The sequence below is a fragment of the Lynx rufus genome, unplaced genomic scaffold (assembly GCF_022079265.1).
Source record: "Lynx rufus isolate CCGP_SWC_20201006 ecotype Redwood Valley unplaced genomic scaffold, mLynRuf1.p SCAF_11, whole genome shotgun sequence".
Lineage (NCBI taxonomy): Eukaryota > Metazoa > Chordata > Mammalia > Carnivora > Felidae > Lynx > Lynx rufus.
Genome location: NW_025814825.1, coordinates 37,924,231 through 37,937,590, shown reverse-complemented (window position 1 = coordinate 37,937,590; position 13,360 = coordinate 37,924,231). Strand labels below are relative to the sequence as shown.

At 50.2% G+C, this 13,360-nt stretch overlaps 1 protein-coding gene across 1 annotated transcript in view; it reads right to left on the bottom strand.

The window, feature by feature from the left end:
- Window positions 1-264: 264 nt before the first annotated feature.
- Window positions 265-13,360, bottom strand: part of UBTD1 (ubiquitin domain containing 1) — a 52,394-nt gene continuing 39,298 nt past the window's right edge. Inside the window, exons 2-3 of the mRNA XM_047073242.1 lie at window positions 2,677-2,904; window positions 265-1,372 (exon numbers count right to left, since the gene is read on the bottom strand). Of these exons, the coding sequence (XP_046929198.1) occupies window positions 987-1,372; window positions 2,677-2,904 (614 nt within the window). The 3' untranslated portion in view covers window positions 265-986. The remainder of the gene's footprint in view (window positions 1,373-2,676; window positions 2,905-13,360) is intronic.

Here is a 13,360-nt window from a genome sequence, read left to right as displayed (position 1 = left end):
TCCCAGCAACTGAAGAAGAGGCGAGGCAGGCGGCATTGTCTCTACTTTAAAGATAAGCAGAGTGGGCTCGGCAGTGAAGTGGTTTTTCCCAAGGACCCGTGAGAACACAGGGCCTGGAACACTAGTGATTCGAGGCTCCTGCAGTCTCTGCTGTGGACAGAGCAGCCGGGGAGGCCTTACACCCACCTGCTCCCACACCAGAACTGGCTCCGGGGCTCCACGGAGCTGCCAGAGAACTGGAGTCAAAGCTAGGCAAGAGAGAAGGAAGGAGCAAAAGGCTTTATTGATAAATATGCAGATATGTCTGTACACAGGGACCTGTTATGGGCCATGACCAGGCTGCAGACCCCCCACCGCTTGGGTTACAGCCAGGAGATGGCCCTGTGCAGACCCCTGCCACGACAGCACAGCCTTCCGGCCACCAGCCTGCCCCATCTCTGCCAATTGTGCCGGGGGGCAGGGAGAGGCAGAGGCCGGCCTCGGGCTCCCTGCCCCTGGGGCTCACAAGCCATCCCCTCCCCTCCAGGGGATTGGCACCGGGCCCAGGGCAGAGTCAGGGAGTGGGGGCAGGGGAAGGGGACAGCAGCTGCTTCAGACCCTGAGCAGAAAACCGGAGTGAGCACAGCCGGCAGCACCAGACGACAGATCTGGGCTCCAGGCGCCTCCGGGCTGGCCCTTGTGGCTCGAACCTGCTGCGGGAGAGAGGCAGGGTGGTACACCCCAGTTTGCCCTTCCTCTGACAAGGTTGGCAAAGCCTGTGTGAGGCAGCACTGCTTCCTGGGTGTGGGGCGCTGGTGGCCCACGGTGCCCCTGGGAGGCAGGGTCCCTTCACAGCTTGCCCAGCAGCCATCCGGCGGGAGGCGCCCTTGAGGAAAGTAACAGCACTTGGAGGCAGCAGCAGGGTGGGGGGACCTGGTGCCCAGCCGGGAGGCCTCTCAGCCCCGCGGAGGCCTCCTCGGCCTCTCCTCCCAGGGTCCGTGGGCTCATCAGTCCTGGGGTGGTGGGGGCTGGTTGATGATGACCTGGATGACAAAATCTTTCTGGATCTTGGTTTCCTGGAGTCGCGTGCGGTCTGTGAGCAGCTTCCCAGAGAAGAACCACCGCTGCCAGGACGGCTCGATGCCCTCCTGGGTGTGCAGTTGCCTCTTGAGCTGCCCCACCGTGTCGGGCAGGCTGGCGCTGAGCCTCACGTCCTTGCCTGTGGAGAGGCGCACCTTTAATGGGAACTCGCGGCGCACGCTGGGTGTGGGCTCGGGGGGCTCCAGGCTCTCCTCCTCAGTGTGCTCCAGCAGCAGGTTCACAGGTGGCGACAGGCAGTAGATGGGCAGCTGGTAGCGATTGCCCAGCTCGTCGTAGCATTCACAGAGGGTGCCTGTGGGAAAAGCAGGGCAATCAGAGTCTGCCGGGGAACCCCAAACTTCCTATGTCGAAGCCCTAACACCCAATGCTACTGTATCTGAGGATGGGAGCCTATCTGGGAGTAATTAAGGTTGAATGAAGTCATACAGTGGCGCACTGATCCAACAGGATTAGTAGCTTTATAAGAGACACTCAGGCATGCTCTCTCCCCACCACGTGAGGACATAGCAAGCAGATGGCCATCTACAAGCCAAGAAGAAGGCCCTCACCAAAACTCACATCAGCTGGCACCTAGATCTTGGGCTTCCCGGCCTCCAGAACGGTGAGACATGAATTTCTGTTGTTTAATAAGCTATCCAATCTGTGGTATTCTGTTGTAGCAGCCCAAGCAAACTAGTACACCTGTCATGGCCACCCCACAGTCCCCGAACCCTCCCCTACAGCCAAGTGTCCCTTGGACATACAGATGGGAGGAGTTCAAGGTACACTCGGGAAGATGTGGGCTGGCCTTCGGGCTCTACCAGGTACTAGCTTGCTCAATTCTGGCAAACTGCATCACTTGCCATGTTCTCATTCAACAACTCTCCCCTGCGTGTATGTGCTGGGTGCCGGGGTTACAAGGGGGAATGAAAAAGCACAGGTCTGCTCTTCATGGCTTATACCTTGGTGGGCCCCAGTTTCCTTCCTGGACTATGTATTGCACGTCGTAATATATTTACCGTGCCTTGAGCACCTAATGAGTGCTGGGACTGGACTAAAGGATGTTCCGTGTATCTTTCTGAGTCCTAACAACCATTCTATTAGGTGGGTATCCCCCTTCATAGTTATAAGTTCCTGAGACTTTAAATTTGAGAAGCTCCCTTCTCAGGAGCACACTACTAGAAACAGAGACATTTGTTAAAACCCACGTCTGTGACTCCACTGGTACCCTCTACTTTACATGGTTCCATAAGACTGTTAGGAACTTAAATGAGATAATACAGTAGAAGCTTCTCGCTCAGTACCGAGCACATAATAATGCCCAACACAGAAGGTTAGTACCTCAGATGTTCTGAGATCCCGAAGTACCTGAGCAACTCTATCTTGCTCCCATCACACTGCTTTGAGGTTTGCTGGTGCCTTTCTACCTCTTCATTAGACAAACAGGGACCCATGCTCAGTAAGGGTTGCCTGACTGGACAAGCAAATAGCCACCCTGGCCACCTAGAAGCTCGGAGAAAAACTCCCAATGTGTGGCTGGCCACCGGCTCTCCTCCACCCTGAGCAGCCTGGTGGCCCCCACTCCAGCGGGGATAAAGCCCGGCCCTGCTCGCTCACCATGAGGCAGGGTGATGCTGGCTCCGTCCAGGATGGCCTGAGCCAGCTCATGGTCATTGGCCTCGGCTGCATAGGCGGCGGCCTTGAGGGCGTCCCAGATCTCCTTGCGGCCCTCGAAGGCAGGTGCTGTGTCCCAGAACTCGTCCCGTTTGCTCCGCAGCTGCCCGTCGGTCATGGGGTAGTCACTCTTCCACTTCAGCCGCTCTTTCTTCAGGGGCTCGTTGCGCCCTGGGCAGGACAGAAGGGACAGGCTGAGCACCTCCAAAGCCAGGCTGCGGCCAGCCCTCTCGCCCACCCCTCACCCGTCAGCAATCTGCCAACCCTCCCCAGCAGTGGCTCCTGAGCACCAGGGCCCTTTCCCACCATCAGGGAAGAGTCTGGAAACCGCACACGCCCAACCTGGGGATGTAAACTATTTTTGTCAGCAGAACATACAGTGCCTGCTATTGTTGTTTTCAGTAACTGTACCCTTTGATTATAAAGGAGTACATGTTTGGAATTTTAAAAAATCTGTAAAGAATGTTGATGTGTGATAATAAAAACTGCTCTCATTTATGGAGCCAGTTTGTGCCAGATCACAGGGCAGGCCCTTTAGTCCCACTGTTCATCTGATCCTCAAAACCCAGCAGAGGGGGAAAAGACCCAGAGAGCCTATCGTCTGCCTGAGGCCACACAAATACCGATTTAACACAAAACTTTCGGTTTTTTTAAATTTATTTTTTTAATTTTTTGGAGAGAGAGAGCACACGTGTGTGTGCACACAAATAGGGAGGGGGAGGGGAGAGGGAGAAAGAGAGAGAGAATCCCACACAGGCTCCATGGAGCCTTACGTGGGGCTCTATCCCACAACCGTGAGATCAGGACCTGAGCTGAAATTAAGAGTCGGACATTTAACCGACTGAGTCACCCAGGCGGCCAACACAAGGCTTTCTGATCGCCAAGGCCACCCTCTCACTGCCGTCTGTACCCTGCTGCCGCTGGGGAAAAAAATTACTCAAGACTTCCACTATTCAGAAATAACCACTGTGGACACCTAAATGTATTTCCTTTTCCCCATTTTTCTCAACACAGTTGCGTGCATATTATTAAATTTCGTTTTTATATTCGTTGTTATGGAAAGGACCTAACAGTTGCTTATGCCAATATACTTTACGTTACACTTAAATACTGTCAACATATACTCCCATGATTAAAAATGATAAACTGCAATGTCTTGTTATTAATGTTCTAGCATACAGTTACAAAAAGCGTATTTTTTTTAAAAAAACCATAACCAACCAACCAAAAATCCCCCTGCAGCATCTGAAGAAGAAAACAATTCTGTTAAGTGTCATTTTTCTTGTTACCTAGCCCCAAGTGACTTCCAAAACAAGTCAAGACTGTGGGCAGAACCATCTCTCAGAGGCTTTGGGAGGCTCAGTCATCTCAAAGCTGAAGGCAGAATAATCCATAGGAAGAAGGTCTCAATCACTCAGCTCCCTCGATAAAACTCAGATCCTACAGGCGAGGCACAGAACCAGAGCTGGGGTCTGCCCCCAGGCCACCCCCTCGGGCTGGGGCAGGAGAGGGCTCCTCGGGGGACGACCATGCCATCCATTCCCTACCAATTGTGTGAAAGAACCCCATGCGAGTACTGTATTTATATATATTATCCTGGTTCAGCTTCACAATAGCCTTAGGCGCTAGGTGTTCATAGCTATTTCACAGATGATGGGACAGGCAGAGAGATCAAATGACTTGCCTGAGGTCACACAGTAAGTGACAGAGTGAGGATTCCACCTCAGGTCAGACTGAATCCACAAACGGCCCTCCTGCGGGTTTGCCGGCTACCAGCTACCAGCACAGACAGAAAACTCTGAAAGCCAGACATTTACTTTAAAGTGCTCCTGGGTTAGCAGAAGGAAATGCAAATCCTTTGTGGGAAAACAACTTTAAGCCAGGCCTCAAAGAATTCCCAGGATAAAGGTCCAAGGAAAATAAATGACAAGGTCATAGTTGTTTTTGTTGTGTCATTTTTAAAACTCACAACATACAAGACAACAAGGCAATATTAGCCGTGTTAGCACAAACAGTAGATGGGAGAATCAGATGGACAAAGATTTCAGATATGGGATTTATCAGACACAGATTATGAAATACCAAGTTTAAGAAATAAGTGAGTCTTGAGACGCATGGGTGACTCAGTTGGTTAAGCGTCTGACTCTTGATTTCGGCTCAGGTCATGATCTCACAGTTCCAAGAGTTCGAGCCCTGCTTCAGGCTCTGCACTGACCGTGGGGAACCTGCTTGGGATTGTGCCTCTCTCTCTGCCTGCCCCCCCCCGACCCTGCCCCCCAACTCATGCTCCCCGTCTCTCTCAAAATAAATAAATAAATAAATGAGTCTTAAAAATATGAACAGGGAAAAAGAGATTATAAAGAATGACCAAGGGGCGCCTGGGTGGCGCAGTCGGTTAAGCGTCCGACTTCAGCCAGGTCACGATCTTGCGGTCCGTGAGTTCGAGCCCCGCGTCGGGCTCTGGGCTGATGGCTCAGAGCCTGGAGCCTGTTTCCGATTCTGTGTCTCCCTCTCTCTCTGCCCCTCCCCCGTTCATGCTCTGTCTCTCTCTGTCCCAAAAATAAATAAACGTTGAAAAAAAAAATTTAAAAAAAAGAATGACCAAGAGGAAATTAAAAGAACCATACAGGACTTCTAGAACTGAAAAACATAATACTTGAAATTTACATGGTCTAACATTTATTTTTAAATATTAAAAAAAATTTTTTTTAAGGTCCACTTATTTTTGAGAGAGAAATAGAGCATGAGTGAGGGAAGGGCAGAGAGAGAGGGAGACACAGAATCCAATGCAGGCTCCAGGCTCCGAGCTGTCAGCACAGGGCTGGATGCTGGGCTTGAACTCACGGACTGTGAGATCATGACCTGAGCCAAAGTCGGATACTTAACTGACTGAGCCACACACATGCCCCCATGGTCTAATATTTTAAATCAGAATTTCCAGAAGGATACAACAGGAAGAATGGGGATGAAACAATATTCAAAGAGATCATAAAAATGTCCATTTTCCTCTAAACTGGAGGAAATTCCTCACTGGGAATTCCTAACTGGGAGGGGTTCCCCCACCCCCCCACCCCCGCCCCAAAGGAACTTGGCAAGCTGATTCTAAAGTTTATATAGAAAAACAAAGCCACCGCTAGAGTAGACTGAGGTGAGAACCTGCACTACCATTACCAACACTAATTATAAAACTATAGTGGGTGCAGGACTGGAACAGGGACAGACAAATGGGCCAACAGGATAGAATAGAGAGCCCAGAAATAGACCCAGGCATATACAGAAACATGATTAAAATGAGAAGGAACATTGCAGATGGGGTGTGTGTGTAAGATGGATGTGAAATAAATCTATATATTGCTTTCTGCTCCTGGTTTCTGATAATATTTGGTCTTTCACCTGGCTCCTAATATACAGCTCCAAAACCTTTATAATGTCCTGAGTGACAGGAATGTCTGATATAGAGCTCCTAAATCCCTTAGAATTTCCTGGGTAATACAAGTGTCTTTTGTTCTAATGAGGCAGCTCTTGGTAAGCTCCATGAAAAGCTTGGAACTTGAAGCCCTGCTTCCACATTCTCCGGTGAGGGGAGAGGGGCTATAAATTGAGTTAATAATTGGCCACACCTGTGATGAAGCCTCCGCAAAACCCCCAAAAGTATGGGGTTTGGAGAGCTTCCAGACTGGTAAACACATCCATGTGCTGGAAGCATGGTAGACCCCAAGTCTGCAACAAAAGTTCCTATGCTCAGGACATTTCCCGACCTCCCCTCATGTATCTCTATCTGTTTATTCAGTTGTATCCTTTAAAATGTCCTTTGTAATAAATCAGCAGTACTAAGTAAACTGTTTTCCTGGGTCCTGTGAGCCGCTCTAGCAAATTCTTGAACACAGGGAGAGGGTCATGGGAACCTCTGATTTGCAGTCAAGTTGGGCATAAGTTGTGGGTAACCTGGGGACCCACTACTTACTGAAGCTGGGGGCAGTCTTGTGGGATTGATCCCTCATCCTGTGAGGTCTGCACCAACTCTGGGTAGTGTCACAATTGAATAGAACAGTAGGACGTGAGTTGGTGTCCACAGAGAACTGGAGAATTTCTTGGTGTGGGAAAAACACCCACAAAACTGGCATCAGAAGTACTCTACGTGGGGCGCCTGGGTGGCGCAGTCGGTTAAGCGTCCGACTTCAGCCAGGTCACGATCTCACGGTCCGTGAGTTCGAGCCCCGCGTCGGGCTCTGGGCTGATGGCTCAGAGCCTGGAGCCTGTTTCCGATTCTGTGTCTCCCTCTCTCTCTGCCCCTCCCCCGTTCATGCTCTGTCTCTCTCTGTCCCAAAAATAAATAAACGTGGAAAAAAAAAAATTAAAAAAAAAAAAACATTAAAAAAAAAAAAAAAAAGAAGTACTCTACGTGAGTAGAGGAGAAATGCAGGTGATTTTTCTTTACAATGAACTACTGATAAACGGTGTTAGGACTACAGGTTCTCCATACAGGAAACGATGAGACAGAATCCCTACCTCACACCAGCCACAGACATCAAAACCGGATCAATCCGAGGCTTAAGTGTGAAAGAGAAAGGAGGCACTGGAGAGACAGGTTACAGTTTTGTCCAAACATTATTTGTGGAAGTTTGGCCCAGAGTTGTTTTAGCCTGGATCAAAGAAATAGCTCTGCTTCATGATTTCTGACCCCTTCTCTCTCTAGTCCTTTAGCAAGAACTTTGATCAACCAGGATTCACAGTCATGCAGTGACACCCTGGGGTGTGGGACCTCTGGGGTGTGGGACTTCTGACCCTCTACTTGGTGACATGATTGTCTTTTTAACTTCTTGAGCCAATTTTTACAATTTTCCTATCTCCTTCCTCTTTGCCAGATGTCACTCCTTACTGGTCTCCATCTACCTGTGGCTCCTATGGGTCCAGGTCAGGTCCAGCTAACGAGCTCCTAATCTGCCAAGGGTTGAGAAAGCTTTTCAGTACTTTCAAAATCGAGAGCATCTGGTTCTAAGAAAGCGGCTTCCTAAAGAAGAAAGTGACTAGGCTCCAGGACATCTGTTGTTCCCGCTCAGATGCCCTTCCCCCCGCCCCCCCCCCCCCCCATCAAATGGTCAGGTTTTGGCTCTTTTCCCGACAACTGAGTTTGCTGGACTGGTGATACCAGGACACCTGAAGTATTACCGTGTACACATGCCTCTCACTGTCTCCTTAAAATAAAAATAGCCCCGTGGCGTCCCCTTTCAAAGTCGTCACCTGAGGGATGCTTTGCTCACATACCTGGCTTTCAGAGTCCCCTCCCCTGCACACAGGCAGCAGAATGCTTTCCAACTATCATAGACCCACCGCAGATGGACAATGCAAGTGCGCATCTGCAACTGTTAATAGCACCTGCAGTCATCTGGGCTGCAACGATTTAAAAATTCCTCACCTTGTACGTTGGTTCTTTCAGGCTGAAAACACTAGAAAATATGAGAATGGGGTAGGGGGTGATGGTGGGAACAGGGAGCGTTGATGCAGGACAGCAGGAGCCAATAGTTGCCTTTGCATCTGTCATGGCACTTTGGAGCCAGTAGGGGGCAGCCACAGCACCTCTGGGCCAGGTGCTGGCTCCCTTCAACAGTGAGTCAAATACAGCTTAAAAATACCCAGCAAAATTCTCCAGGCCCAAGGCAAGCATGGGTAAGAGACATGCCAAAATGTCTGGATCCCTACAATCTGACGCTTATAAATTTAGGCAAAGATACAGACAAAAACCTAAAAGGAAGCTTTTAACCCAAACATAAAAGCAAATTGATGATGAGTATTTTTAATTTCAGTTACTTAAAAAAAAACACGATGTTTTATAGTCAGTTGAGTCAAAAACATTGGGCAGTAGACAGGGTGTGAACACTCTCATATGCTACACAAATTGGTATAAACTTTCTGGAGGGCATTTGGTATGGTACCAAAAAACTCAAAAATGTGCCTCCTTTTGGCTCAGATATTTGGTTTCTAAGAATGTATGCTAAGAAAATAATTACAAGTGTGTGGCGAAGGTTTATCCACGGAGCCGTTTCACTCGACACAGTTTTAAACAGGGAAAGTTCAAAACAAGCTCAATTCACGCCAGCAGGAGAAAGGCTAAAGAAAACCTGCGCATTCTGTAGCAGCCACTCTGTGATGCTGAGTAATGTGGAGAAGTGTCCACAAAACAGCGAAAAAAGTTTACAGAACAGCAAGTGCTCTATGCTCCAGCTTTTGCTTCTAAAAAAGAGTATGAGAAATTATGTATATTAAAAAGAATGGAAGGATTTACACCAAAATGTTAACAGTAGTTCTAGCTGATTGGCATAATGAAAAAGAAATTTTTTTTGCTTCTATCTTCCAAGTCTTCCACAACAGGCATTTATGAGTTTGGTAATAATAATACAGTGGAAGGTGTTAACAAAGAAAAAAGGTATGTAAAGTTCCAGGGAGCAGCCACAGAAAAGTAGGAAGAGTCTGGGAAGTTGAGTGAGGGGCTTTGGCGGGGGGGGGGGGGGGGGGGGGGGAGGGGGGCGGGGGGCGGGTGAGAAGCTGGAAAGCCCAAGGGCCACAGCCTCTAGGATTTCCGTTATTGGTGACTCTGGGCAATTCTGTCTAGGGGCCGGGCGGGAGCTGCTGGTTTCCGCAATGGGACCATCTGGTGGCTTGTACTTCTGTCTCTACCTGTCCTAAATAAGTGCCAGATCAAAGACGGAGTCAAAGAAACGGTCCTTATCCTTAATGAAGTGGACAGAAGGGAGATTTAAGAAACAACAAAAGACCATTCTGTAGTATAGGTGCACACCTGCACGGGGAGGTCCAAACACCCGTGAAAGCTGTGGGTTTCTGTGATTACAGTGCACGGGAACAGCAGAAGGTATCTGTGACTGAGCAGAGAGCGTGGGTTGCTGCGTACAGAGGCAAAGCTGGAATCTCAAAGGACTGTCCAACGTACCGCCTGTGTTAGGATCTTCTCAGGTGCTGGTTAGAAAGGCAGACTCCAGGGCCCAACCTCAGACCCACTGAATCAGAATCAGAGCGGTTGGGAATCAAGTACCTACTTGATTCCACTTGTAAACACAGCAAAACAGGAGTGGGAATGGCACCATCACATAAGTTAGTTCAGCGGATCACCCCCGAAGCTGCTGCTGAGGGCCGGTTTGGAGCAAAGAGGGAGGAGAGCAGCAGGGCACAATGTCTGGGTCGGAGGAGGATAATGACGGTGGACGCTGTGGTCTGGCCTGGATAATGAATGGTGTCTGGCGATACCACCCCCAAGAGAGGGCACTGAAAAGAGTGGGAGAGAACACTAAAGGTCCTTTCCAGTTTGCCTGGAGCTGCTGGGTCTCCGAGCTCATGAGCGTTTGTGCACGCCCACCACCTGCTTTGCCCTGCTTAATTCAGAAGGACGACGCCAAAGAGGGGATTCTCGAGAACCTACAGAAGGAGGACAGGCCCCAGCTGCTTCCCTCTGAACACCCCAGGGCCTCACAGCATGCCTGGCCTGGTGCAGGGTCTCAGCAAGTGTCTACCGAGTTGAAAATGGGAGCTGATGAACACCCAGTGAACAGGGTGGGGAGCCTGATGGAGGAATCACGGCTGAGAGCAGCTGTGGGCAGGCAGGGGAAAGGTCTGCTTTCAGGAGAAGCTAGGCCCTTTGCTTCTTGATATCATACCTCAAGAGGTTCTTATTGTGGCCTTGGGGATTGGTACAACAGAGCCACTGGGATGTGACACCAAGTCTGAGGCCAGCCAAGGGAACCAGAGATTTCCCAGGACAGTCAGTCCGCCCAAGCCAGGAGACGGCCCTATTTATACCTTCGACAATCCCCAAGCTCTATTTCCACACTCGGTTACCAAGCTCCATCCCCAGGCCCCGAACTCCAGGGATGAGGCCAACAGTGTCCTCCCCAGGAGTACTGATTATGTGACAAGTCTGGGCTTGCTTTGGCCGGTGTGAGAGATGAGGCAGGCTCCAGGCAGAAGGAGAAGGCAGGGACAAGGATCTCTCTGTCCCAACATCTTGGGCTGCAAGGGCCCTTTGGCCAGGATGCAGACTTGAATCTCTCCTTTTCCCCTCCCATCCTGGTAGTCACAGCTGGGAAGCTGGGGACTGGTAAGATGGGGCTCAAGTATGGCACCTGGCGGAGGGGTTAATAGGTCAGAAAGAACAGCAGTCCCCAGAAGAAGGATCAGCCCAGCCAGGGAAGGGTGCAGACAGGGGAAGGGGAGCCCAGGTAATCCCTTCAGGAAGCGCGGTATTTATAGTTAGACTTAGCCCAGGATGACCCTCAGAGCTGGGGTAACCTTCAAAGGGAAAGTGCTGCCAGCAGCTCTGCTAGCTGGGGCCTCCTCAGCATGGGCCCTTCTTCCCCATTCATTCCCCCTGGGCCCAGCTCCAGGGTTCAGGGAGGGAAAGGGGTGGAGCCAGTTGCTAAGCGACAAGCCAGGCTTCCTAAACTGTATCACCACCCGGGCCCTGCAGGTCCCAGGTGGTCCTGGGCAGGGCTGAAGGAACCCAGGCTCCTCTGGGAGTCCTGTACCAGGCTCAGTGGCAATGCTCGCAGCCCAGGGCAATTGCAGTTCTCTGTGATGAGGCTGGTTGTCCCCCCTGGGGCTGGGCTCATCTCCAGTTCATCTTTGGGGTCCCAGGGCAGGCCCAGGGTCTGGCATGCAGCAGGTCTCAGTAACTGTTTACTCAGCGAGTGAGTGAATGAAGTGAGCAGGCACTTTAGGAAAAGTGGGGAGAGCTGGAGAGGGGAGAGGCAAGATCAAAGTTGGGCGAGCAGATGGAGCTGTCTGGAAGGAATCCCTGTAAGCAAGAGAGTTAGTTAGGAAGAAAGGGGGCGGTAGAGGAGGGAGTCCAGAAGGGAACAAACCAGTTCCTGAGGTATACAGGGAGGAAACCCACTGGAGGAAGAAGGGCTGGATGTCAGAAACCATGTCCAGTGAGGGCCTGGAACCTTCTCGGCAACTGGAGAGAGTGCAGCCAAGAAAAATAAACCTGCCCAGAGGCCCCCTGCTTGGGCAGTGGGTGTGGACAAGGGGGCACACATAACTGCAGAGACAGTACGCGCTTTCACTGCACTCGCGCACAACGGACACATTTACTGGGGTGAGTTTAGGGGGAGCAGGGCCTTCATCTACTCTCTGCCTTATCCTTCCAGCCCAGGGCTCCCTGGCCCCCCAGCCAGGAGGCTGTAAGTGGCCAGACAGGACGAAAGGTGGCATTCCTGGGCCAGGCACTGACTGAACTCTTCCCCTGCCCCGAGCTGACTTCCCCCAGTCATCCCTCTGTCCCATTCCCTGGTGGAAAACTGGGCTGTCTGATCTCAACTACAAACAGAACACCCAAATCCTCAGGGACGTTTCTGGGATCTAACCTGACATACAACCAACAGCTCCTTTTCTGAGGCTACCAAATACTGTACTTCCTGAGTTAAAACATTGAGTATTTGGGAAATCACTGCACTTCTCCTTGTCTCAGGTTCATATAAATTTAAAATAACAACCACCAAAACAACAATGACAACAACAACAAAACACCCCGGCCAGTTCCTTTCTTGTAGTGAATATATTCCTATCCTTTTTAAAAAAAAAAAAATGTTTATTTATTTATTTTTGAGAGAGAGAAAGAACATAAGCAGAGGAGGAACAGAGAGAGAGGGAGAGACACAGAATCTGAAGCAGGCTCTAGCCTCTGAACTGTCAGCACAGAGCCCGATGTAGGGCTGGAACTCATGAACTGTGAGACCAGGACCTGAGCTGAAGCTGGACACTTAACTGACTGAGCCACCCCAGTGCCCCAGTATCTTCCTTCCTATCTTCATCACATACTGATGTTTGTTCCAGGTGCACCAAAGTCCTGGCCAGAGTGTGAAAGTGGTACCAGCTCTAGAAGGAACCTTGATTACATGTTTTCTGGCAACCTAGATTATAGGTAATTATGAGTTAAGAGACACTAGCAAACCTTCTCTCTTCAATGTGGCTACCCACTTACATATGGCTTCAGACATGGAAGGGGGGGGGGTGTTGCTTCGGCTACTGACCACCCGTGTAAGCACGGGCAGACAACCTCACCGTTCTAACCTCGGTGTTCCCATCTGTAAAGAGGACGTAACCTCCATCTCATGGGACTGCTGTAAGGATCATAGAGACCACTCTACCCAATGCTTAAAAGGAAGTACTATTGTAATTAGCAATCACGCCAAGTCAATAGTGCTTATTATCACTATGCAATTAAGAGAATGAAAGGTTCCTATCCTTTTTTTCCCCCGTAAAGTTGCTGTGATTTTGAAAACTTTGAAAACTCCTGCTGTAGTGAACTCTTAGTCTCCAGATCACAGGGCAGGAGGATGTAGGGGTTAAATGAGGTTAAGTTTGACAGGGACAAAGAGCGGGCTTAATGTATGCCTGCTTCCCTGTGCGGCTGCACAGCAGAGGGTCAGCACTTTTCCTGGGGCAGAAGAGGGAGGATGGCGGCTAATAAATAAAACAGGAACTCCCCAGAGGTTGCTAGAAAGGTCTCTGGTATCTGGCCAGCTCCCCTTGCTACCTCAGGACTCCAGGGAAGAGAGACAGGTCATCTCTGCCACTGTGCTTTCCACAGCCCTGCTGTCAAGGAGGGTCCCTATGG